This window comes from Pituophis catenifer, unplaced genomic scaffold (assembly GCF_029215685.1).
Source record: "Pituophis catenifer annectens isolate HBS135680 unplaced genomic scaffold, rPitCat1.0.hap2 SCAF_1, whole genome shotgun sequence".
In the NCBI taxonomy this organism is placed as follows: Eukaryota; Metazoa; Chordata; class Lepidosauria; order Squamata; family Colubridae; genus Pituophis; species Pituophis catenifer.
Window position 1 is genome coordinate 174,842,464 of NW_027256881.1, and position 26,202 is coordinate 174,868,665.

Here is a 26,202-nt window from a genome sequence, read left to right on the forward strand (position 1 = left end):
TTGGTTATAATGATAATCTGTACTATGCAGAGCTCTATGAGGTAATACATTTTACAAAAAAAAGGAAGTTGCCTTCTTCATTCATTTTTCTTAAGGAATAAACAGAAATAATAATTATAAATAATGTACTATGCAGAGCTCTATGAGGTAATACATTTTACAAAAAAAAGGAAGTTGCCTTCTTCATTCATTTTTCTTAAGGAATAAACAGAAATAATAATTATAAATAATGAATAAGAGTTATAAAAGGAAACCCAAGAAGTAAGAAGGTTTAGACTTAAAATGGTAATTATTATTTTCTCTCTCTAAATATTTTTGAATGTATTATTGTAGTAGATTCCAAGATCTACGTTAACTCATCTGAAACAGAGAAAATTTCATCAAGGCAGCTATTATTTTCTTTCTCAGGCCAAGAATATCCAATTATGGGTTTCTTTATCTCTTACATAATGAAATTGAGAATATTATCATCAATTTTGTATTCAGATGTTTAGGCTCTCTACTCTTACCATTCATTCAAATATCCCTCTCTCCCTCCCTCTCTCTCTCTCTCTCTCTCTCCATCTCTCTGTCTCTCTCAGACCTTTCCTCTTCCTTCTACAATGATTACTTCTGTAAAAGCTTTGAAGAAGATGTGCTCCATTTCATTTTCAATGAGGGATGATGGCTTTTGAGAGGCTCAGAATATCCTTTGATTACTAGATTAAAGTATAAGGGGGGGCAATGAGTGGAAGGGTAATAGGGAGGGAGCAAGTGAAACATGTTCATCAAATCTTTTTTGTGTTCCCTCTTCCCTCTGCTGCTGCCAAGCATGTGGCCTTTTGATTCATTCCTGCTTAAGAAGTGTTCCCACTTGAAAGTTCAGAATGCCAGGCCTCCTATGTTGTTTAGTTTCCTTTTAAATCCCTTGAGCATTTAAAAATGTATATAACAGCCAGGCAAGATTGTGACTTTGAGACATGAAAAGCTTTTGTTATTGTTGATATTTTCACCTCTGATAGTGTGGCATGGAGAAAGAGGTCACAAAATGCATAAGATCATGCATACAAAGGAAAAGTAGTATTGAGGAAAGAAAAAAGGATTGGAATTAGACAAGGAAAAAGATGTACAGGCAACTAGGAATCTATAGTCCTCTCTTGGGGAGGTACCTGACTCCCTTGTCCACAGCCTGGCAGAGACCCTGGTTGTTGCCTGGAATAAGGCAGCGTCTGGGGCACTGGTCAGGATTGTACCTTTGCGACCTCTCAAGAGCAGTGGATCCAGGAAAGCTCCCTAGTTTACCAAGAAGCTCCGGGAGATGAAGCGCCAGAAGAGACGTCTAGAGTGGCACTGGAGGATCAATAAATCTGAATCTGACTGAACACACTTAAGAGCCTTTATTAGGACTTATTTAGTGGCGATACGGTCGGTAAAATGTTCGCATTTTTCCGCAGTTATTGCAGCCACTGATTCTCGCCCAGCCGCACTGTCTAGGGTGACTCGCTCTCTCCTTAATGTAGGGGGAATGGAGGAGCCCTTACAGGGTAGAGCTGAGGAATTTGTGCAGTTTCTGTCGGATAAAGTCGCTCAGATTCGGATGGACCTGGACTCTGATTGGGCAATTCCGACCAAGATGACCAGGGCAGGTCTTAGTCGTATTGTGTGGGATTAGTTTGATCCTGTGACTCCTGAGGAAGTGGACAAGGCTGTGGGTGCGATGAATTCCTCCATTTGTTTGTTGGACCCGTGCCCCTTCTGGCTGGTCTCGGCCAGCAGGGAGGTGACACGAAGCTGGCTCCTGACTTTAGTTAATGCTTCCTTAAGGGAGGGGTCTTTTCCGCAACATTAAAGGAAGCGGTTGTAAGGGCCCTCCTCAAGAAGCCTTCCTTGGACCCAGCAGAATTAAAGAACTTTCGTCCAGTCTCCAACTTACCCTTTGTGGGGAAGGTTGTAGAGGAAGTGGTGGCACTTCAGCTCCTACGGACATTGGATGAAATGGATTATCTGGACTCTTTTCAATCTGGCTTCAGACATGGCTACAGCACGGAAACTACTTTGGTCGTGCTGATGTATGATCTCTGGCGAGCCCATGATGGTGGTCATTCCTCTATCGTGGTGCTACTTGACCTCTCAGCAGCTTTCGATACCATTGACCATGGTATCCTACTAGGCCGACTAAGGGAGTTGGGAGTGGGAGGCACCGTTTTATCTCTCTAGTCAGTCTCAGTCGGTGTTGATAGGAGGACAGAAGTCGACCCTAGGCCCCTCATTTGTGGGATGCCTCAGGGCTTGGTCCTCTCTCCCCTTCTATTCAACATCTACATGAAACCGCTGGGGGAGATCATCCGATGATACGGGGTGGGATATCAGCAGTATGCCGATGATACCCAGCTGTATATCTCCACCCCGCATCATTTCAGTGAAGCAGTGGATGTGATGTGCCAGTGCCTGGAGGCTGTGAGAGTCTGGATGGGAGTCAGCAGGCTCAGACTTAACCCAGACAAGACCGAGTGGCTGTGGGTATTGCCTCCCAAGGACCATGTTGATTGTCCATCCTTAGCCCCTGGGGGGGGAGAAACTGTCCCCCTCAGAACGGGTTCGCAATTTGGGTGTCTTCCTTGACCCAAAGCTGAGATTAGAGCAACACCTGGCAGCTGTGGCTAAGGGGACCTTTGTACAGGCTCGCCTTGTACACCAATTGCGACCCTACCTGGATCGGGAGGCTCTTCTCACAGTCACTCATGCCCTTGTCACCTCACGGTTGGATTATTGCAATGTGCTCTACATGGGGTTACCCCTGAAAAGTGTTCGGAGACTACAGTTAGTCCAGTATGCAGCCGCTCGAGTGGTCATGGGTGCACCTAGGTACTCCCACATTACACCAATCCTCCATGAGCTACACTGGCTTCCTATCGGTCTCCGGTCACAATTCAAGGTGTTGGTTATTACCTTTAAAGCCCTATATGGCTTAGGGCCAGGCTATCTTCGAGACCGTCTTTTACCGCATAGCTCCCAGCGACTGGTAAGATCCCACAGAGTTGGCCTCCTCCGGGTTCCATCAGCTAAACAATGTCGCTGGCGGGTCCAAGGGGGAGGGCCTTCTCTGTGGCTGCCCCGGCTCTCTGGAATCAGCTAACTCCTGAGGCTCTGACCGCTCCCACCCTACTGGCCTTCCGGAAAATGGTGAAAACCTGGCTTTTCCGGCAGGCTTGGGGCCGTTGATCTCGCTGCTGCAATCTTGTAAGATCCGGCCATGAGTGGTGTGTATGGTTGTTTTTAACATTTCTTATTGTATATTGTTCATATTGTCTTTGTTGTAAGCTGCCCAGAGTCCTCGGAGAGTTGGGCGGCGTAGAAATACGAATAATAAATAAATAAATGTATTAATGTAAATAATCACTCCTCTAGATATCAGTGGAAAACTGTGTGAGCTGTTTCATTCTACATACCCCATGATCAATTAAAAACAGCACACTCTTTTCAACATTTCACTCTTGAAAGTCGGGCCATCCTTGTTTCCTCCATACATCTTGAAGCCAAGTATCAGTGAGCATCTCTCCTGCAGTTACAATACAATACAGCACTGAAGGCATTTTGTTTTCTACCTTATGAAATACTATAATTCATTTGCTTTGAAACTATCCTGGCCACTGAAGAAAAGTGTCTCATTAAAGTGATTTTAATCATATTGTTTGACAAACAAGGCACTTCAGAAGTTTATTCTTCACCTTCTGTTCTATAAACGAAACATGATAGAGTAGAGGGAGCCATGGTGCCCCCCCCCCCCACACACACACTTTGGCATAATGTAGTGCAGTCCAAACTAGTCTGATAGCAATAACAACATTGTAAACAGGAAATAACATAATCAATAGCACTTTCAATTCTCTCATCCCATGGAGGCAAGCCAAGGATACTTTACTACAAGAACAGTAAAACACAGGCACAGCCTTGACTTTCTAATTACATTTTCATTCACTCCCTGAGAAAGGACATATGATTGGCTATGATTCTTCATTCCTCATTTTATCTTTCTAAGAAGCAGTGGCTGTCCAAAGTCACCCAGTAGGGTAGCCTCCTCCTCCTCCTCTCCTCCTCCTCCTCCTCCTCCTCTCCTCCTCCTCCATCATTCTAATTTTGGCACACTGTCATTCAGTTCATGCACAGCTAGGGCAAAGTGCCTCCCTGACCTTGTTCTACCCCTCCTACATCCAAAAGCAACAGTACATGTGCCCACACCAGCCTCTGTAGTGCACACCCACAACTATAACAATATTCAGCAAATCAGATTTTCAACAACAGATGGAGGCCCAAATCTTCTCACATCATGATGGTATGTAAACAACATTTAGTGGAGGTAGAATGGACAGCTATCATGGGTGTCTGAGAAGAAAGTTTTTATGGAAAAAATCAAGCTTGCAATAAGAGGATTGAGTAAAGAGATAATTTGCTCAAAAAGAGAAGTCACATTAGCAATCTAATTGAATGGGGAAAAGTCAATACTTATGATGAAGATATTTTTGTTTAGTCAGTATTGATACCCTAGCTGATATTGAAAAAGGAGAGGAGATAAAAAAGGAGATAGAAGTGACAACATATATCTTATTCACCACATGGTAACTTTGGTCAGAAAACCTCATACAGATTTCAAACGTTACTCCCAGATTTAATGCTGGAAGGTGTCCTCTGAAGAGCAGATTAGGAAGAGCTATAGCTAGTCAGAGCCACATTTTGCCATTATAGATAATTTAATGCATGAAACAACAGGTCTTTTTGTTAGTTACTTTACTGGAGTCATCTCTTAACATTCCTGTCATCGTTGATCTGGAAACATCTGTTACTGAATAGTTTATTGGAATAATACTATGTGCAGCTATCAAATCAAGTTTATTACAGTCAAAGATCAAAGACCAGAATAACTATGTTCTGCCAGCATAAATGTAGGCTCCAATAGTACAACATACTCAAGAGAGATCTTACCATTTTTTTTCAATTGAGTCTGATTCTTAGAGATTGTCTGGACAAATCCCTGCAGTTTTCTTGGCAAGGATTTTAAGAAGTGGTTTGCCAATGCCTCCTTCTTAGGGCTCAGAGAAAGTGACTGGCCCAAGATCACCTAGTTGGCTTTGGACTAAGGTTCTAGAGGCTAGAACTTGCAGTTTCCCAGTTTCTAGCCTGATGCTTTAACCACTTCATTAAACTGGTAAAATCCACTAAGGGGTAGGTTGCACCCAAGCCTCATCATTGATCTGTGTGCATCCAATATAAACTACAAAGGAGAAAGAGAGATATAAGACCAATAAGAAAAGTGGGGGGGGGAACTATGAGGTAATAATAGCTTCAGTGTAATATTCCCCATTGTAATCAGGGTATGTTTCTTTGATAGGAAGTATATGTAATATAAAGCATTGCCACCCTGTAGACACACAGCAAAAAGATAAAAGGCTGCTTACAACAAGCCTCCTTTGAGCTCCTGTTGTGACACCCTGAATGCCTACTTCTCTAGTCATAGCTGTAACTGGCATCATCCTGGACATAACATTTTTAGAATTGGTGGAAAAGTGAAAGTGAAGTCATCTGACAATTCCCTGCTGATCGTTTCCTTTGTAAATGAAAGCTCCTTATGTGTAACACAAGCAGAATGAGGACTCAAACTGAGGATGAAGCCTCTGATTGATGGTCCATTTTCCTGGCACATCCTGCAGTTAATTCTCAGGGAATGGTTAGCGGTGAAGTGTTCCATTCCTCTAGTCCATCTTACTGCTGTCAAGGTAGACTGCTAAGAGCCTGCTAACTGGTCTGTATTTTTTTTCCCTAGAAAAAATAAAAAAGGAAAGGTCTTGTCCCCTTGCCATATCCATATGCTCTAGTCTAGTTTGCTATGTCTCTTTGAAAATGTCCCTACCTACTTTGGATGCAAAGTGAAATATTATTGTAGATTCTCCTCTGCAAAGCAATATCTATTTTCCCTTTGGTGCTCTTGGGGAAGAGGCATATCTTCCCCTGGGGACTGTCCTTCAAGTTGACTTCATTTTGATTTAGATCTGTTGTAAATACCATCCTGTTCTTTTGAAATATTTGCTCTGAGCTGGTGGGACAGCTCTATATTATATTTTCTAGCTGTAACACCACTGGGGTATCTGCAGCATATTATAAAGATCCACTTGCCTAAACCAACTGTTTGTATTCCACACATATTTTTCCTGAATTTCTTTCCACTTAGGGCAGCAACTGTACCATTTATAGGGCAGGTAGCTGTGGTTTAGGATCTTTCCACCAATATTAGTACATCCTCACTGAATAATTGATAGCTTTGAATTAAAACATAAGTTAAAAAATCTAACTTGAAAAGTAGACCTTATCAGAGCTACTGAGGAATTTACCTTTGGTCCCTAAAGCAATACAGAACTCAGAAACCAGACTCCACATTATACAGCATTCTAGGTAAAATTAAATAAAGTCACTCAGTCACTCGGACCCTGGTCATTTCTCATCTGGACTACTGCAACACACTCTACATGGGGCTACCCTTGAAGAGTATTTGGAAGCTACAGCGGCATACAATGCAGCTGCATAGACAGTTTTTGGGGGCCCTATGGTGGCCCTCATAACATTCCACGTAGCACAAGGTGCACTGATTGCCAGTTTGCTTCCGGATCAAATTCAAGGTGTTAGTTATCACCTTTATACCCTTTATAGCATAGGTCCAGATTACCTGAGGAAACATCTCACCCCAATGGATTGGCTGACTCCCCTTGCATTGGCAGAAGGGGCATGCCGTGAACCCTCTCAATCAAGGAATTCTGCCTGGTAGGGTATATCCTTAGCTATTACCTTTTATTTTAATCTTAATATTTATCATTTTACTGTTTTATATTGTGGTTTTTATCTTGCTCTAAGCCTCCTGGAATCGCTTGATAGTGAGATGAGCATACAAATTTGATAAATAAATGTTAATAAATACATAAAGCTGGGATTTACATGAAATCATATTTTTCTCTTAGTAGCCAGTAGGATTTGAATTCTAAAAAACTTCAGTTTTCTTTGCTGTCTTTTTTCTTTGATTACTGAAATGTGAATGTTAAATAAGCAAACAGAATTCCATTAATTTGCATGTTCTTAACAAAAAAAATCACACAAGTAAAATCTGGATAAATACCAAGAATCCCTCAGACATTTTTCCATCTCCATCTTATCATTTTGTTTTTAGTTGATAGTTTTTTAGCTATTTCAGGTTGTGTGCCTGAATTTATTTCTGCAATATAAAAGGCCTTTTTTGTTGTTGTTAAGTTTCAATATTTGTGGTTTTCACAGTGTGACTTTTCCTCTTATGGTGACCCTCTCAATCTCTTTGATATTTTTTGACACTTTTCATCAAGCTTCAGCCTGACAATATTTCTCCAATTCTAGCCTCTTTTTTGTAATTGGCTTCTCCATCAGTTGGCAGATGTTTATTTATTATTTGTTTGTTTGGGTTTTTTGGGGGATGGGTGAATCCTATTGATACTGACTTTTCAGCTTATCTTCTCTTTATCTTTTCCATGGGGCCCTATTTAGCAAAAATGTCAATTCTCCAGTTCTCTCTCTTCTATTCTGCTTTCTCCGGGTACTGCCATATCCACTACCCAGACTCAATTCAACAATTGTTAAAGTTGGGGTGTTATGCAGGGGTGGGTTCTACTTACTTTTACTACTGGTTTGTAATGGAGCCGTGCGCGCGCGCTCTTCTGTGCATGCTCAGAAGTGTTTTCATGATGTCAGGGTCAGTGGGCGGAGCCTCCCGCCAGTTTTACTACTGGTTCTATAGAACCGGTGCAAACCGGGGGCAACCCACCACTGGTGTTATGTGACAGATACTGGTCTGTTTGAATTCTAAAGTCCCAGAGCACTTCTTCATTTTCTATTACTTTACCTATTTTATGCTGTGCAGGCAAACGGTATGTCTTGCAATATTTGAATGCATCACTGTTGCTATTTTGTTAGGCAACTATTTGTAGTCAGTCTGTGCAATCTTCTTACAGCAACTAACTAGATTGTCCACTGTTTCTTCAGCTTCTTTGCAGAGATGTCAATTGCTGTCTGTTGCTGTCTTCTCAATTCTGGCTTTGTATGCATTCAGGCTTAGTTTCGTGCAGACAAAATTAACCCCTCTGTCTCTTTCTTCAATTTTCCTGCTCCTAGCCCTTCCCAGATCTTGTTTTTATCTGCATTGCATTGCATGGTATTTTTTAATGTATTGTCCATGTACTGTATTTTTAGGAGTATAAAACGCTCCGGAGTATAAGACGCACATTAGTTTTTAGGGAAGACAACAAGAAAAAACAAATTCTGCCAGGTATTCATCTGGCTAGTGTCCATGCAGCAAACAGCAAACAGCCTGGTAAGCTTCAGCACGTTATTGCAGCCTGATTTAGCATGAACAGCTGATTAGCGGTTGGATCTGCCTCCCAGAATATCACCAATCAGCTGTTCCAGGCTGCGGGGATCACCACAGCACATCGCCGCCAATTGCCGCCTCTATGCATCGCATTTTTGTCCTCCGCACTCCCCGTTTTTTGCCTCTGTGCATCACATTTTCAGCCGATTCCAGGCTACAGGGATCACTGCCGCCACCACCGATCCCCGCAGCCTGGAACCAGCCAAAAATGTGACGCACGGAGGCCAAAAACGCGACATGCGGACACAGCAATGTACTGTGGCAATCCCCGCAGCCTGGAACAGGTCTAAAAAGGGGCATGTGGAGGCCAAAAATGCAACACTTGGAGGCCGAAAATGGCCAAAAGGTGGGGGCCAAAGGGTGGGCAGGGCTTCTGCAACATTCAGTGTATAAGACGCATCACAATTTTCACCCACTTTTTGTGGGGGAAGTGCATCTTATACTCTGAAAACTATAGTAATACATTGCCTTGCTATGTGTCTTTTCTATATTTTATTTGCTCTTTCTTGTAGGCCAATTTGGCCTCTCCGCTACTCAGTTAGCCTTCGTGGTATACTAGCTTCAGTGGATCTTCTTCACAATCTTTCAGATATTCTGTGTCCTTTTATCTTCTTCACCTATAAGTAGAATCTGTAGAATCTGTCAACATCACTGAAGGGATGAAGGACATGCTTTTCTAATTTTCCTATCCAGGGTTTTTAGTTCTACTTCAGTCCATTCTATCATTCTAGTTGTGTATCTAATGGCTGGAATGGCCCAGGTATTAATTGCCTTAGTGAAATTTCCTCCACTGAGTCTGGACTTTAATGTCTTCTACTCTCATAATGTATTTACTTCTAACCTTGTTCTTGAGCTCAGTGTGCTTGTCAATTTGAAGGATGCCCAGGAACTTGTAGTGATCATCTTCATCCAGATTAATGATGTTATTTCCATAGGCATCTTGATTCCTTTAGGAACTCTCGGGTCTTTGAATCCCGAATAATAAAACTTTATTGAATACACCATCTTGGAACTGAAGAAGCAAAATCAGCTCTGCTTTCCCTGCACAAAAGCTTGCTTAATTAAACAATATATTCCCTTTCTCCCATCCCTCAAGTGTTTCACATGATCCAATAGTAGAACTTCTTTTTGTTATGGGAACAGTCCCCTTCTCCCTCAAGCACCTATGGTAGTGACCTTGGCTCTTACAGTCCATGAAAAATGTATTGGCATCCTGTTTCCTCCCTACATATTCCACCTCTCCCCCCTTATCATTGGCATGTTGAAAACCAATAGGAGCTAGAAGACAATAAGTGATTCAGTCTTGACAAACATAAGATTTATTTGGCATGATCTGTTTTTGACGAAGCCATGTTGACTTCTGGTTATAACTTTGTTTGCTTCACAGATCTGTTGCTTGATTATCTTTTCCAGGATCTTCCCAGGTAATGATGACAGGTTGATTAGTCTTTAGTTTCCTGAATCTGCTTCCCTCCCCCCCCTTTTTTTTTTTTGAAGATGGGAACCACATCAGCTCTTTTCCAGTCCTCAATATTAACCACTCCCAGTCTATCACCATTGATCAGCAACTGTGTCTCCCATTGTGCCATTGATTTTTGCACAAAGCTTCTGATGCTTCCAGTGATTCCTGTAATTTATAAGCACTTAATTATCCAATCATGTGATAGGGAGTCAAATGCCTTCTTCTTATCAATGCATGCTGCATTCCAATTGGCCTTCCTTCTCTTGCAGTTTTCCAGAATCATCTTGTCAATTAGGAGTTGATCTTTTGCTCCTTTGCTGTTCGGGGAGTTTCGTTTTTTGGCCAAGACTTTTATCAGTTTATATTTGAATCATAATCTGTTCATTTCTGGCTATTTTTTCAACTATAGTTTCCCATCAAGTTTTCTTTAGTGGCAAATGATAATTTTTACAGATGATCCCTATCCCAGATTACAGGGTTGTAAAAAGGGAGTTTTTATTGGTACCTGGCAAAATAGGAATTGAATAGAATGCTGGGTAAGTGATATGTTTTTGTAAGACAACAAATGCTGCTATTTGACTTGGACTAGGCAGTGTTTTGAGGATAGTAATCCTGGTGATTGTCTTCTCCATTTAAACTACTTTCTCACCAATCTGCTGATTAACTGTTATGAGTATGATTTAACTTGGAAAGAATGTATATGATGAGGGTCAGTTTCCAACTTTGACCCATGTAATGTCCTCCATTTATATTGCATATCCCTGCAATATAATACTATATAATGTAATACTAAGGTTATCCAGCAGGATAACCTTAGTAGGTTATCCTGCTGGAGCCCTTACAAAGTAGTCACAGCATGCCAGAAAAGAAGGCTGAACTTTCCCTCTGGACCATAATAGAAGGAATCAAGGGAGATAAGACTATCTCTGGTGGATAAATCTAATAAATATCATGAGATTTTCCAACCTTTAATAAAATGTCATTAAGAGAGAACATACTCCAAAAATATCTGCCCTTTGCATTTATTATTTCAATTTCAATTCAATGTGTTATGATCAAAGACAAGCAGAGTACTCTTTGAACATGTGTGCGTGTGTGCGTGTGTGTATGTGTGTGTGTGTGTGTGTGTGTGTGTGTGAGAGAGAGAGAGAGAGAGAGAGAGAGAGAGAGAGAGAGAGAGAGAGAGAGAGAGAGAGCAAATAAAATGTAACAAAAAGTTAAAATACATTTATAAAACAAGGTATTCCAAGTGAGGACTAGGATAAAATCTATATTTAAATTATAAAGCAGACTATTGTTATGTTATGTTATGTTATGTTATGTTATGTTATGTTATGTTATGTTATGTTATGTTATGTTATGTTATGTTATGTTATGTTATGTTATGTTGTTATGTTGTTATGTTATGTTATGTTATGTTATGTTATGTTATGTTATGTTATGTTATGTTATGTTGTTATGTTATGTTATGTTATGTTATGTTATGTTGTTATGTTATGTTATGTTATGTTATGTTATGTTATGTTATGTTATGTTATGTTATGTTGTTATTAATATTATATTATATTTCTGCTTCCTAAAATGGCATTGGGCAGCTTACAATCAATAAAAATAGAGACATAAAAACAATTATAAGTATAGGAACAATTAAAATGACAAAACATAAATAGACTATGAACCAAGGACTTGCATGGAGTGATGATGATGCTTTTGTCGGTTGCTTCACCAGCCATGTGCACCTATACGAAGTATAATAACATCTAAAATAACCTATCTGAGCAATTATATTAATTGTATACAATGTAATTTCAAATCAACTAAAATCAAATTTAGTCCTGTCTCTTTTTTAACTGTGGCAAAGTTCTTAATGAAAAGTGTCACCAGTTATGCTGAATTTCTTTTCAGATGTTTCTGTTTTTTCTGACAGCTCTACATTAGCTGTCTTTGTACAAAAGTATAAAATTTGGATTACAAACATGACAGAAAGGATGAATGAGAGTTGTGAAGTTGTACATCCTAGAGACACTATTGGATCTTATACAACTTGTCAGACACTGATCTCCAACTACTTTAAAATAGAGAGGAGGAAACTATATCCTTTGCCTTAGCAGTTTAGGAGGGTTTTGTAATGCTTACAGAGGGGAAACTACAAGAGATGACCTCTGAATGATGATATGGGCAAAATGATACCAGCCAATTCCAAAGTAAGATGGGAGGGGCAATGCAGCGAAACAATGCAAACAGTTCATCAGATACAAACTAAAGTACCAATGTAGATATATCAAGACTCATAGATATAGTATCTATTAATACTGTGTAATGAAAATATAATAATAATATAATATAATATAATATAATATAATATAATATAATATAATATAATATAATATAATATAATATAATATAATATAATATAATATAATATAATATAATATAATATAATATAATATAATATAATATAATATAATATAATATAATATAATATAATAATGATGCGGTGGCTCAGTTGCTAAGATGTTGAGCTTGTCAATCGAAAGGTCAGCAGTTCAGTGATTCGAATCCCTAGTGCTGCGTAATGGGGTGAGCTCCTGTTACTTCTCCCAGCTTCTGCCAACCTAGCAGTTCCAAGCACATACAAAATGCAAGTAGAAAAATAGGGACCACCTTTGGTGGGAAGGTAACAGCATTCCATGCGCCTTTGATGTTTAACCATGCCAGCCACATGACCACGGATATGTCTTTGGACAGCGCTGGGATGAGATGAGCACCACCCCCTAGAGTCGGGAATGACTAGCACATATGTGCGAGGGGAACCTTTACCTTTACCTTTAATGAATAATACTATAAAGCAATTACTATATATGACCATTTTATCCTTCTTAATCCGCTTATATCATATTACCTATGTACGACCTCCAAGATCAAGAGCAGTAAAACGTACTGAAAGATTATATATGTGTGTGTGTGTGTGTGTGTGTGTGTGTGTGTGTAAAAAGAATCCCTCCCCAAAAACAATAACAAGAAAAAGAAACTTCCCCCTTCATACTTAGCAAGCAAAGTTCAACATTTATAATTTATTGCTGTTTCTTAAATTACAACAGTTACATCTTCATTCCATACCTCACCCCATTTTCAATAAACTCATCTCTAAATATTTAGCTTTCTTTATTGATCAATAAAGGTCTAATACAAATTAACAAAAATATCTTACAGTGTAAGTATATAATCCCCATTTCCACTTAGTCTAAATCAGGGATGAGTTCCAAATCCCATCGCTACTGGTTTGCTCATGGGCGCATGTGCACACAAGCGCATACAGCACTTCTGCGCATGTGCAAAACTATCTGGGCGGGTGGGCAGAGCCTCCCGCCACCACCGCTACCGGTTCGCCGATCCAGTGTGAACTGGTAGCAACCCACCACTGTTCTAAATCCCCCAGTCAAACATCAAATATATCTGACAGATTATCTACTGTATGCATAGAGACAATACTGTTTGTTAACTTTGTTAAGGCACAAATAAATTGGGGTACTTTATAATGTAACATCATGGACAAGGGTTACGGAAATAATTTCTTTGGTAATTGTAATAAGAGAATAAGGAAAGCAAACTAAATCCAGTCTCTAATCTAACAGAACTGAGTAGATGGTAAAGCACTTTTAGCAGTGTTTTGACAGATCTGCTTTGTTTCTTTTAAAAATCCCTTCATCACCAGCTGTGCCAAGCAATGAAAGAAGATTGTTTTTAGTAATTAGCAAACTCATATACTGATTCACACATGCTCATAGGAATGGATGCACACAGATTTCTTAGCTTTTAATCTCTACAAAACATAGATATATTCAAGACCCAAGAATTTATTTCTATGTATTGCCCCAAATATGGAGCTTCATTCCCCCCGCCCCTGCCCCCCCCATTTATATAAAAATAGCATTTGACGGATTTTTTCTGTGTTGCTTTCTGCCAATATATCATTTTTCCAACCAATGAAAAATGCATATATCATCAATAAAGTGAGGGCAGATGGAAGAAATCTGGTTTGCATCTTAAACACAAAAAAAGTGTTTTTGAAGCTTCCAATATTACTATATTGCTATGTAATTAGAAAGCAATTTAAAAACATTTTAAAAACAATTACATTACATTTTTTCTTCTGCTCAATCATGTCCAATTCTCAGAGACTGCCTAGACTATTCCTTACAGTTTTCTTGGCACAGTTTTTCCAAAATGGTTTGCCATGCCTCCTTCTCTCCTGCTCAGAGAAAGTGACTGACCCAAGTTCACCCTGCTGCCTTCATGCACAAAGCAGAATTAGAACTTATGGTCTCCTGATTTCTAACCATATGCCTTAACCACTACATTAAAACGGATGTCGCATTGCATTACTATTTCAGGTAATCCACATTTCAGCTGTTCCTAGCTTGCTTGCTTTGGTTTGGGGATTGTTACTATTCATTTACATTTAATCAATTTAGAGGGCACCCAACTCTGCGGGATTTCCAGTTTGAAAACCACAAAAGTAAACCATTCCTGAGTGGCCCAAAGACAGACATATTAACAGAATCCCTATCCAACAGGACTCACCCATGACCTATGCCCAGGGTCTAGAACAACAGCCATGTCTTCAGTAGCTTCCTGAATGTCATCATGGTGTCATCATTCTTGCCATAGAGGAAGCCATCCAGATCTTGAAGAGCGGTTATTTATTCCAGAGGGCAGGCACTGCAGCAGAAAAAACACACTTCTTGGATCCCATTAGATTACATTGCTTAATTGATGGGACTCAAAATGTACTTACTCTGCTTGATCTCACAAGATGAACAGAAACAATTGGTGACTGGTCATCTCTTAAATAACCAAGTGCTATGCCATGAAGAGCTTTATAAGTAACAGCCAGCACTTGGAAGCCAGCTGGTAACCATCACATGTGCATAACACATTCTGACTATGTCACATTCTGACATGCTACCACATTCTGACTATGGAACTTTTATCATTATAACACCACTCATGCCAAATATAATCATAAAACTATCCCCCAAAATATTGAGAGCCTTGCTTAGTGTTTTGTTTTTGATAGTATTTGAAGTTATGTGGATCCTTTGGAAACTTTAAATAGCATGTCTATCAAAAGGCTAATATTCTATTAAAATTAATAATTTTAAAATGAAAGAGCCATCTCTCTCATTTAGAGGCTCTTTAATAGAATGTCCTTTTTGACATTAGAATGTATTCATATAGCCTGAGATATATGTCCATGAAGCTGCAAGACTGAATTGGTTCCCTATTATTATTATTATATACTTTATTCATTAAACATGAAACTCAGTCAACTAAACATTCAAAAATGCATCACAAATACCACTGACTGGTGCTAATGGTTGATACGGGTTGCTGCCAGCGTCCTAGGTATCAACCAAATACCTTCTTAAGATGTACAATGTTCCAAGTAGCGCAGCTTTTTGCAGTTCCATGGTGTTATTGCAGGAAGCTGCAGTTTGTTGATGTATCTTATAAAATTCTTGGACATGGTACCAAGTGTCCTGATGACAATGGGTATCGCTGTTACATGTTTCATCCATAATCACATATTTTTATTATTATTTTAAATATATTATCAATGCAAAGTGTCCTATCCTCTTGAAAGTTTTTCAGTGAAATCCATTGTTTTACTAGTAGCATATTAGTACAGTTAACAAACAACAAACTTGCTGATGAAATTAAATGTCCCTGAAGCAACTTTATAGGGTTAGGGTTAGGGTCAAAAATTTCACTAGGTGGATAACATCGATGTATTGTGCAGATTGTTTTTAATGAGTTGAAAAAGATCTTGAGATGCATCCTTGTAAAAATAACCCGCTTAGTTCTGCATTTTCTTAGTATCTTTCTATATTTAAGTAATATAATTAATAAAAATACATAAATCAAATTGCAGTATTTCCTCAACAATATTGCTGGTAGGTATAAAGTGTTAAGTGTTATTTTAAATAAATATGTAATTAAGAAGGAAAGCTGTGAGACCGTCATATTATAGAGTGAATTGCCATCCAAAAATGTCATGATCGAAAAGAAAAAACAGGTGTGATGATGAGTTCTGTATACTTAAACATTGAACTGTCTCAGTCATCTATAAAAAATATTGTAGGGGTATAATAGGGTTTGTCTTTTGTACATCAATGGTTATTATCCAGTTTTAAAATGAATGCACAGCTGAAGAGTAGCATTCTGGTATATGAGCTTAACTAAGAAGAAAGATATTTGGGAGAGAATATCCAAAGCTAAATTGGAGGCCAAGTGGAGGTGCTTCACTATGGAGGTGCTTCACTGCAGCTGAGCAAACTAGGCTCATCTTGACAAAACATTTTCAGCAAAATGTCTCTGCAACAAGACCTTGAATAATAATGTATTTATAGTCACCATAAATTGAGACAATCAAAGATTTTTTTGTAGTCTTTCTTTCCTTTAAGTTTTCTAAAGATACAAGCTTCATCAGACTCATCACAGCCAAACCTGCCCATCTATTGACTCTCTACTTCAACTCTGACATAAGTAAGAATTATGAAAAGATAGATTTGACATATAGTTTCACATTTTACTGACATATTTCTTATTCATGCACCATTTGTCTTTAGAATGCTACCTCTTCTTTTCTACATGATATAAGTAAATCCAAATGTAAGCACCAGAAATACCATGGTCACATTTATTAGTAGCACTCTAGGAAAAACATGCAATCAGTAACAAGGAAAAGAGAGATGCTCAAGAGAAAAATAAAAATTGCTAAATGATGAGTGCAGACCAATAGTCATTTTATTGTGACTAAATAGGTGTGGACAGATATTGATGTTAGAGTTCTCTTTAATCTTCTGAGCCACTTGCAGCTAAATCCCATTTCTAAATAGAGTCTGCAGCAAAACAAAACTCCATGCCAGGAGAACTGGAAATGTCAAAAGGGACTATTCTGTCTATGTGAATCATACTGCTTTCCAAACCCTCCTTAAAAAGAAGCATGCATAAAGAACATGTTCATGATACTGATGATGCATGATGTTCGTCTTCATATATAATGCGTACATTATGATGCATACATGTTCATGATACTGATATTGGGAGGGGGGGTATTAGAAAAATAAACATTCTGCATCTGTTGCTAGGAAATCTAGCAATAGATGCAGGACATTAGAACATTACTGGGATGAAAACATAGAAAGAGAAGTAGCATCCAGCAATAGAGTCTTATCTTTCTGTGTTATTGAACTATGAGCACATTAATTTTTCAGTCATTGAAAATCTGCCATAGAGACAGGTATTTCTTTTTATCTTCTGTCTTTTAGCCAGACTATAGAGAATGAATTTTGTGATTATATAATTATTCAGGTAAAATCTATGTGTTGTCTTCATTGTTAAGCAATATCTTTTCTCTTCCTTTTAGACCAGGTTAATAGTAGTAGATCATCCCATTTGAATCTTCATTTTAGAGGGGCAACTGACCTGCTGCTTGCTGATCATTCTTTTGTGCAAAAAAGTCCTACACCTCTTTTCAGACTTTCCTTAATTATTCTACAGTCAAATTCTCCATACTTTGAGCTCACACAAAACTGCCTCTGGAGATGTGCTGAGCAAGAAGGGGTGAATTGTACTGGTGTTTGAATAAATCTCCCTAATTTGTTCATGGTTTTTCCACCAATTCACAGAATTCATATGACTTATTTTCATCCATGTAACCTCTTACTATATTGGTCATTCCATTTTTCTTTCCTATTAGAGTGAAATTGGACACAGCCCTCCTCCTGCCTACACCCCTATGTCAGGAGTAAGTATTTCACAATCAACCTGTTAGGATTTGTTTGTCCTTTTAAATGTATCCTCCTTCTCTCTTCATGAATTCCACTATCCCATGTACTTTCTCGTTCTCCAAGGGTAGGTGAGAGTTGATCATGTTTTGTTGCTGAGTGCAGCTGAATAACACAAATTTCATTAACTCTTAACAGAAAATTCTAGGATAGAATCAGATGTTACTAGAGATTAATATTTGCCTTACAATAAATTTTGCTTTGTTTTGTTGAACAGGGTTCTCTGGACATTGTTCGGTTACAACTTATAATAATATAATAAAATTAAGGGAGTGCTAAACATTGTAAGATTATCCTTAATTCTAGAAGTATTTGGGAGATTCAAAATGTTATCTTTGGTCCATAATATTTTTTGAAGCTAGGATGAGTGTACCTGTTCTAGTTTAGGTTGGTTTAATGATACTGAAAAAACTTTGTGTATTAAAAACCTTCATAAGTTTAAATCTTCTCTGAAAAAAAAGAATCAGATAAAACGGCTGGAGGGACAATTAGCTTTTGTGATATCTGATAAACCTAACAAAACAAAAATCTAATAAATAACAACCAAAAATTGCCACATTTAATTCAGAAGAGTTCATATAGCTTGAAGGCAAACATAAAAATTAAATGTGAAAGGAAATAATAATTTTAATATGTTTGTATGGATTCAAAGAACAATGCCCACACTGATCCACAGAAAATGCAGTATAAAGTTACTGAATGGACATTAATTAAAGCTATGGTAATTTCTTTAAAAGATCAACATTAAAAGGTTCTAGTGAGTTCCACAAGAACTGATCATTAATTTCTCAGGAAATTCACACAATGCCAGAACATTCTCCTTTCCTCTTATTTTATGAAAAATAACAACCAAGTCGATAAATTTCATTCCTGGAACAATATAAAGAAATACTTGATCAATTATATTTGTTTTAAATGATTATGTTAAATGCTGTTCTCTAAACAATAATCTTATGGTGATAAGGAAGATATTTTGGAATCCATTGGATAGTTCAGATCTCCTCTTCAAGAAGAAAGGAAGCGGTCTGCTCTCCCAGGTGATTGTCTAAATTTCTTCCAATGTTTGCCTGCTGACATCAGAGCTCCAACATCATGTAATATATAGATCATCTTTCTCAGAGAGGAGTGGGAGAGATTGGATGGTTTTCAAAGATTTCAACATCCTCTCACCCTTTAGAACTGCTCCTGAAATAAGGAGAATTACATTTCAGCTCAAGAACCGGCATACATAATTTCATTCCTATTATTATTATTGTTGTTGTTGTTATCGTTATCGTTATTGAAAATTTAATCTTCAATTTGATTCACAGTCTGGGACTGGTAAAAACCTAACAGTTCAAGTCCTAACCAAGGACCTAAGAGCTGTCAAGATAATGTCTGAATGTACAGGCAGTTCCAAATATGGTGGTTTTTTGCAAAGTCAGGATACTCAGGCCTGATAAGTTCAAAAGTTTGATTTATCTAGGCAACCCTTTGGGTATTGCTCCAAGGGCTCCTATTACTATTGATAAAATCAATAGTAGTAGTAGTAGTAGTAGTAGTAGTAGTAGTAGTAGTAGTTGTGATGATGTTCTGTTTAAGGGCTTTCTCCTTCCAAGAGACTGATGGCCGAGAGTCAGCACTGCTTCTGTCTCTGTGCCATTCTTGCACGCTCTTCTAGACTAGTCCAGTTATACATAGTTAAGTAGTAATACATAATTCAGTCAGCCTACTGTTTGGGAATTATATTATTGTTGTTAAAACTAATGATCTAATTCAAAAACGGGGGGAAGGATAGAATGTTTTTGTTTCAGAGTTTTATTTAAAGCAAAATTTGGATGCTCATATAAACATGCTTTCACATGTGAAACTTCCAATCATTTAATGGGAAGGAAAATGATTCTCAGTGACTAACATTTATAGCATGTTTCTATTGTGTAGTAAAATAATTGCCTAGTAAGGGAGATATAAAGTGCTAGATGAACTTCAAAATACAAAATTGTACAAACTCTATACACCCTATACAAGTATTGTTACAGTAATTCAGGATAAAGACAGAAGTCATAAGCATCTGGGTATATATTGTACCCTGCTTGTGAATGCCTTCTGCCAGCAGTACTTTCCTCTCTACTCTCTCCTACAGAGGACTACTAAGGTGGGCTTAGTTGCGCAGGTCACTGAAGGAATCTTTCTGCAGGTCAGCTAATTTCCACACTTAGGACATTTGGTGTCCTTTCTATGACATTTTGTATTATGTATAAATGTTGAGGTTTATCTTGGCAAAAGCACCTGAGAAATTCTAGGAAATGCAAAATGAATTGGCAGGAATAAATGTAGCACAATTTCTCAGGCCAGGTTTTGTGAGATGGGAGGTAACTTACTAACCCTAGAAGAGTGTAGTTGAACATAGAAGGTAATGTGTTATAATACTAGGGATTTTTTTAAAAAACAACAACAACACGGAAATAACATATAGAGACCATCAGATTTTGGAAAAACATTAAATAGAATCTGATCCTGATTGAATTTAGATTTGGCAGTCATAGATTGATGGATTAGGGTTGGGCTCTTATTTGAGGTAGCAGATTATTTGTATCATAATCTAAAATCTAAGAAAAATGCACTAAGTTTTCGTTCTTGAAGGGTAATATTTCAAAAGCATAAACCAAGGATCTTGAATTACTTTAAACCAATGGAATTTAAGTTGAATCCAGCAATAATGAAAATCTATGCATGTGGAATTCACTCAGTTCCTTTAGCCAATGCTTGCAGAGTCAAACAACAAACTAAAAAAATATGTGTAATGTTGACTGAAACAGTTACAACTAAAACTTCTGCATAACAAAGGTGCCTATTGAGCAAATAATTGAACATCTTATATGCATGAAACTAAGCTCTAATGTTAATTCTGTGGGGGGGTTTTCACATGGTGTTTTGTGTTTCTTATAGAATCAGTTTATCTACAGAGATGGAAGCTTGTCTACAGAACAAGGAGTTCCTTTGCCATACAGAACTGCCATACCAGGCATAGCTCCAGAAGTTCCCATCAGGCAAGGAGCTGCTGAGATCTGTGATGACACTTGCTGCAATGGTACTTTACGGAAACAAGTGGCAAGTCTTTCACAAGATGACAGTATCACTCAGAGGTATAGCGCTGACCCAACAGTTTTTATCCCAGAGCGAGGGCCAAGAACTGAGCTGGATGAAGAAGGGTATATGACTCCAATGCCAGAAAAGTGCAAAACAGGTATATCTCTCACATAGTGATAATAATCCCCACCCCACACTGCCCAGTATAATCAATGCTCAGAGAATATTCTGGTTGGAGCTCTATACAGATAAAATGAACCCTAGCAAGAATGGCTGACATCAGCTGGTGCTCATATCTCTCCCATGCCTTCCTCCAAGTTGAACTGGTAAGTAGTACCATTGCATAAGATTTATTTGGATGAAAGACCATTGCAAGGTAGGGGAGTATCATCTTTTCCATCCAAAGAGCCATAGGTACCCAGGTTGAAGTTTGGGCCACACTTATGCCTTCATAAGCCATTTATACATATATACAGGCAAGAAACCATACAGTGAAGGAACCCTAAACCTTTAAAGCCTTACAAGGCATCAGGCCAGGTTCATTGTGGGGCTACTTATCCCCAGAGCATGCTCACCTGCTATCACAGGATGGCTATATTCCGATTCCCCTTGGTGCATGTGGGAAGACTTAGGAAGTGGGGAAAGATCACTGTCTTTGCGACCTAACATTTGCATGGTTCCTGTTTAGTACTGGGTTGTCTGAATTATTCTTTGTTTCAGTCAAACCAATTCAACCTGTAAAATGAAAGGCACGTCTCCTAGAAGCAGAGTCTTGTTTTTCTACATTGGCTTTACGATGGAAGAGTTTATAGGACCTCACACTCTTGGCATTTTGTTTGTAGCATTGAGCTTGACTTGTCAATTACATTGCAAGCTTAGCTGCAGAGTAGAGGTTACTTTCAAGTAAAGGGTTTTTTTGTTGTTGTTGTTGTTTTGTTTGTTTTTTGCTTTTCCCAATGTCCAACTGAACAGCATGGTCACTGGGCTAAGAGGAAATGCATCATTAGTTTCCTGCTGCCTTTAATGTACTCAACCATATAATATGGAAAAGAAAATAGATAGCATTTCCCTGTTATATTCATTGCCTCTTCCTAGGAAGAGGTGATCCTGTTTGGTCAAGCTTCAACATTTGGCACTGTAAGTAATTAAAATCTATATCACTCATTCAGCAGCCCATGGGCTTTTATGAAATGCACTGCTTCCTGAAAAATCAGGTCAAGTAACCAGAGCTACAATACTATGGCATTCTCTCTGCTCCCCAATCCCCCCCTTTTTTTAATTCCACAAGAATTACTTGGCTTCCTTGCATAGCTTCTGTTTGTGTGTTTGGTTTAGTCTATATGTTTGTTAAATGTTGAAATGCAAGGAAACTTTTAAAAAGCAAGATATTTTTTGGTATTTTGATATTTTCTGTGACAACTTTGATATCCAAGATACAACCAATTAAGCATTAGTTATTATTTTCTCTCACTCTTGTACATCTTTCAAACCCCTTTTGTCACAGTAAGATAGGTAAGATTTTGGATGTAAGTTTTTTGTTCCCTTAAGAGTTAATGAGGCAATGTAAAGAAACGTTTTTTGCATCACTGATTCTAATATAGTAGAGGCATGTGTGAAAAACTGTCAGTAGACTGAGCCAGTGGTGAAATTCAGCCAGCTCTATCCGGTCACGCAGTCTGGTACTGCCAGCGGCGTGAGGCTCCGCCCACCCGCCCGGACATCATCACATCCCGTTTTTGACTCTCTGTGCATGCGCAGAAGGCTCTGCACATGCATTGAGGAGGCATGCAAGACCGTAGTGAGTGTGTGCACGCGCATGCTCACATTTGCGAACCGGTAGTGAAGGTAAATGAATACCACCCCTGGACTGAGCTCAGCTCACTTGAAAATGAAAGTGCCATTTTACAATCTAGCATCCATCAGATGCCAGTTTCAAGTTACCTTATGGGTAAGGTTGGGTGAAAATTATTTTAAAAAACATTATCACAGAATAAGGATGTAATAATTAAAATACTTCTTAGCATTTTTTTCCCATCAGAAATATTCCATGATAATGCAAACAAAATTAAGAAGTTGCCCAATCTTGTTTGTTGCCCAATCTTGTTTACACACACACACACACACACACACATACACATACACACACACAATATTTATGTTCTGCAGACCAGGAAGTAGCAACCCAGTTCTTTGATTCTGTATTCACCTATTCCTAGTGAGCAGCTTGTTTTCACTTACATGAAATGTGACTGAGTTTATCTCAGTTGAAAATCATGTTAGCAAGACGGCACCTTATGGTTATGAAGATGTAGCACTCTAGGTATAAACATAAAAACATAAAAGCATAACAATAATGCAACACTGCAGGAAAAAAAACACAGTATTCGATAAAACATGTACCAAAAACATTAGGTGTTAGGAGTAGACTATTCCATAGCTGGCAATGTTTGATCAGAGAAGTGTTTTTCCCCAAAAGGAAAAAAGACTCAGAGAAATGTTTCCATTATGGAACTTAAAGTATGAACAGGCTGACAGGGATGGGATAGTTTTGTCCATTACCCTTAGCCTCAGTTCCTACCGTAAATTTCTTTTAATCATTTCCACAAGTGCTTCCAAATTTGTGTTTCAAATGTATGGAGTTTTGTCTGTCTTTTCACTCAGTTATGCATTTTTGTATGCATTTTTCCTAGTGTATATGTATATATTTTGACAAACTATTTCCCCAAATTTATAATGTTATGTTTCCTTAATGTACACATTGCAGTAGAAATTATTTTCATTTCAATTAACATCTCTTTCCTTTTTCCAAGATCACCTGAATCCAGTGGAGGAGAATCCATTTGTTTCTCGGTGGAAGAATGGTGATCTTCAAGCTCTGGACAACCCAGATTATCACAACAGCCAAACTGGGAAGTCCAAAGTCGAGGATGAATATGTGAATGAGCCCCTGTACCTCAACACCTTTACAAGCACCTTTGAAAATGCAGAGTACCTGAAGAAAAATGGGCTTCCATTGCCAGAAAAGCCCAAAAAGGCATTTGATAACCCAGGTTATTGGAATCACAGCCTGCCTCCACGAAGTACCCTACAGCATCCGGACTACCTGCAGGAATACAGCACAAAATATTTTTACAAACAAAATGGAAGGATCCGACCCACTGTGGCTGAGAATCCCGAATACCTCTCAGAGTTCTCTCTGAAGCCTGGCATGATGCTGCCTCCTCCACCTTACAGACACCGAAACACCGTAGTGTAATCCCAGGGAGAAATGGGGAAACCATACCAGCACTCTCTTCCTCTCCTTTCTCCTCCCCCTTTTTTCTTCCTTCCCCCTTTTCTTACTTTCTCTTGCCAAATCTTCCCTCCATTTGATGTCTGCAAAGAGAAGGGAGAGAGAATCATTTAAATCAATGATTCCAGAAATTTAGGAAGAAGCAAAAGAAAAAAAAAAGTCTGGCTTTTCTTCCTTTCCAAGCACTTCTTTTAGAGGAAGAAAAGATCAGACCAGCCACGCATGCTAGGAACTGCCCCTGAAGTGGTTGCCTGCTGTCAGGCTGGTGTTCTTATAGGGATCCAGCTCAGGGGCTGCCAAGAAAGTCACCCTGGTCAGTTTCTATCAGCAGGAAGTGCCAGAGCCACTGAAGCATTCCCGCAGAAGGCAAGGCAGTTTCAAAAGGTGGGAAGGGGGTAGAAAAAGACAATTTTTATACCATAGGTAATTAACTAATGACTGAGATTGAAAGGCCAATTTCTTTAACCTTTTTTTTATTCTGCCCGCTAATCAAAATGTCTAATCCAGCTTGCTTATGGCCAGTTGCTCTCTCTACTTTTGCAGTTGTGAATTCTTTTCCAAGGCAGAGACCTCATTCATTCCTGTTCTGGTGCATGAAATTACAGGTGGCTACAAGTCGAAAATTGTATCAGGACACACACTCATACACATGCAAACTAACTTGGGCTTTTTGAGGGCACAGTGCCAATGAATATTGAATATTTATATAAAGAGAGCCTCCTGTTCATGTTTTATATACATTGAATGCCACATGTAATAATTCTCCCCTCCATTTCTTTATCAGCTAAAGCTGAGAGCATTATATAGCACTAGAAGGAAGAATAACACTGGATTTTTAAACACTTTAACGTTTTTAAGGCAGGGTCAGGAGGGAAAATAGAAAAAGAAAAAAATAAGGACAGGTAAAACACACTCTGGAAATCACTGGAAAATTAGTTTGCACTTAAACTTTTCTTTTTCATTCTCTTTATATTTTCTCCTTACTCTGAACGTTATTCTGGAATCTGAATGAAGCAATATGGAAGTGACCAGCAAAATAAAATAATTTAAAATGTAAAATGAATAATAATATAAATATATATACTATATCTATATATGAAAGGTGACTCTGGAATTGCCAAAACAAAGTGAAAGTCAAGCCTTTGGAACTTCATTCATCAGTGCAACTACAACTACTCACAGGAATAATATTGAAGTACCAACTTTGGATATTGGCTCTTACAAGAAAAGGAACACATATGAAGGGAACTCTGAAGGTAAAAGGGGGAAGGACTGATTTGAGCTTCCCAGTAAAGACTATTGTGAGACTGTTATTGAGAAGTTTTGTTCTAGCACAAAGAAGAAATACTAAACAAGACCTTAAACAAATTAAGGGTGTTTGTGGCTGTTATATTCTCAATCAAATCTGTAAGTAATCTCCCAGCATTTGCTTATTTATTTTTTACTTTTGGCTTTTACATGTTGATTTAAAGAAAAATAATTGGTTCCTTGAAATTGTAGCATTGAAAGGCACAAGAATAGAAAAAAGAATCACTTCAATTCTCAAAACTTAATATATTTGGAATGCACTTTTAGGAGGAATCAGTTACCTTAGTGTATACAGTCTGCTGTTTATTAATTTCAAAACAGAGAATAAAGATAGAAGAACAGAGAATCAGTGTAGAAATAAGATTTGTACTTAACTCTGATGGACAAAATTTAAGGAGTGCAACAAGATGAGGATTGTCTTCAGAAATATAAAGAAACATATTAAGAAACTCTTGAAAGAGGTAGGCTTTGGACTTACTTACTTAACAGCTGATGGATATAAAAGCTGATACTCTTAAATAGCAGGTCCTTATTCATTCATTTGGTATGCTGTATGAAAGGCATGTTCTTTTGGGATTCAGCAAAGAACAAAACATATCTCATGAGGTTATCAGTGACAGAATGATTTTACTGGAGATTAAGGCAGGAGCCAAAGCATGACACACACAGCAAGTAACCTGGACAGATCTTACAGAGCCAATTGTTAGGATGCCTACAGCTGGGACCACAAAGGACCCAAACAAGTAGGTTAGATAAAAAAGAACCAAGCCATCAAATCTTGCAACACCAAATCCATTTGGAA

The 26,202-nt window shown here is 38.3% G+C and overlaps 1 protein-coding gene across 1 annotated transcript in view; it reads left to right on the forward strand.

Annotated features, from left to right (window-relative positions):
- Window positions 1-24,058, forward strand: part of ERBB4 (erb-b2 receptor tyrosine kinase 4) — a 584,656-nt gene extending 560,598 nt beyond the window's left edge. The window contains 3 exon segments of the mRNA XM_070933199.1: window positions 17,644-17,691; window positions 20,660-20,957; window positions 23,611-24,058. Coding sequence (XP_070789300.1) covers window positions 17,644-17,691; window positions 20,660-20,957; window positions 23,611-24,056 — 792 coding nt within the window. The 3' untranslated portion in view covers window positions 24,057-24,058.
- The last annotated feature ends 2,144 nt before the right edge of the window (window positions 24,059-26,202 follow it).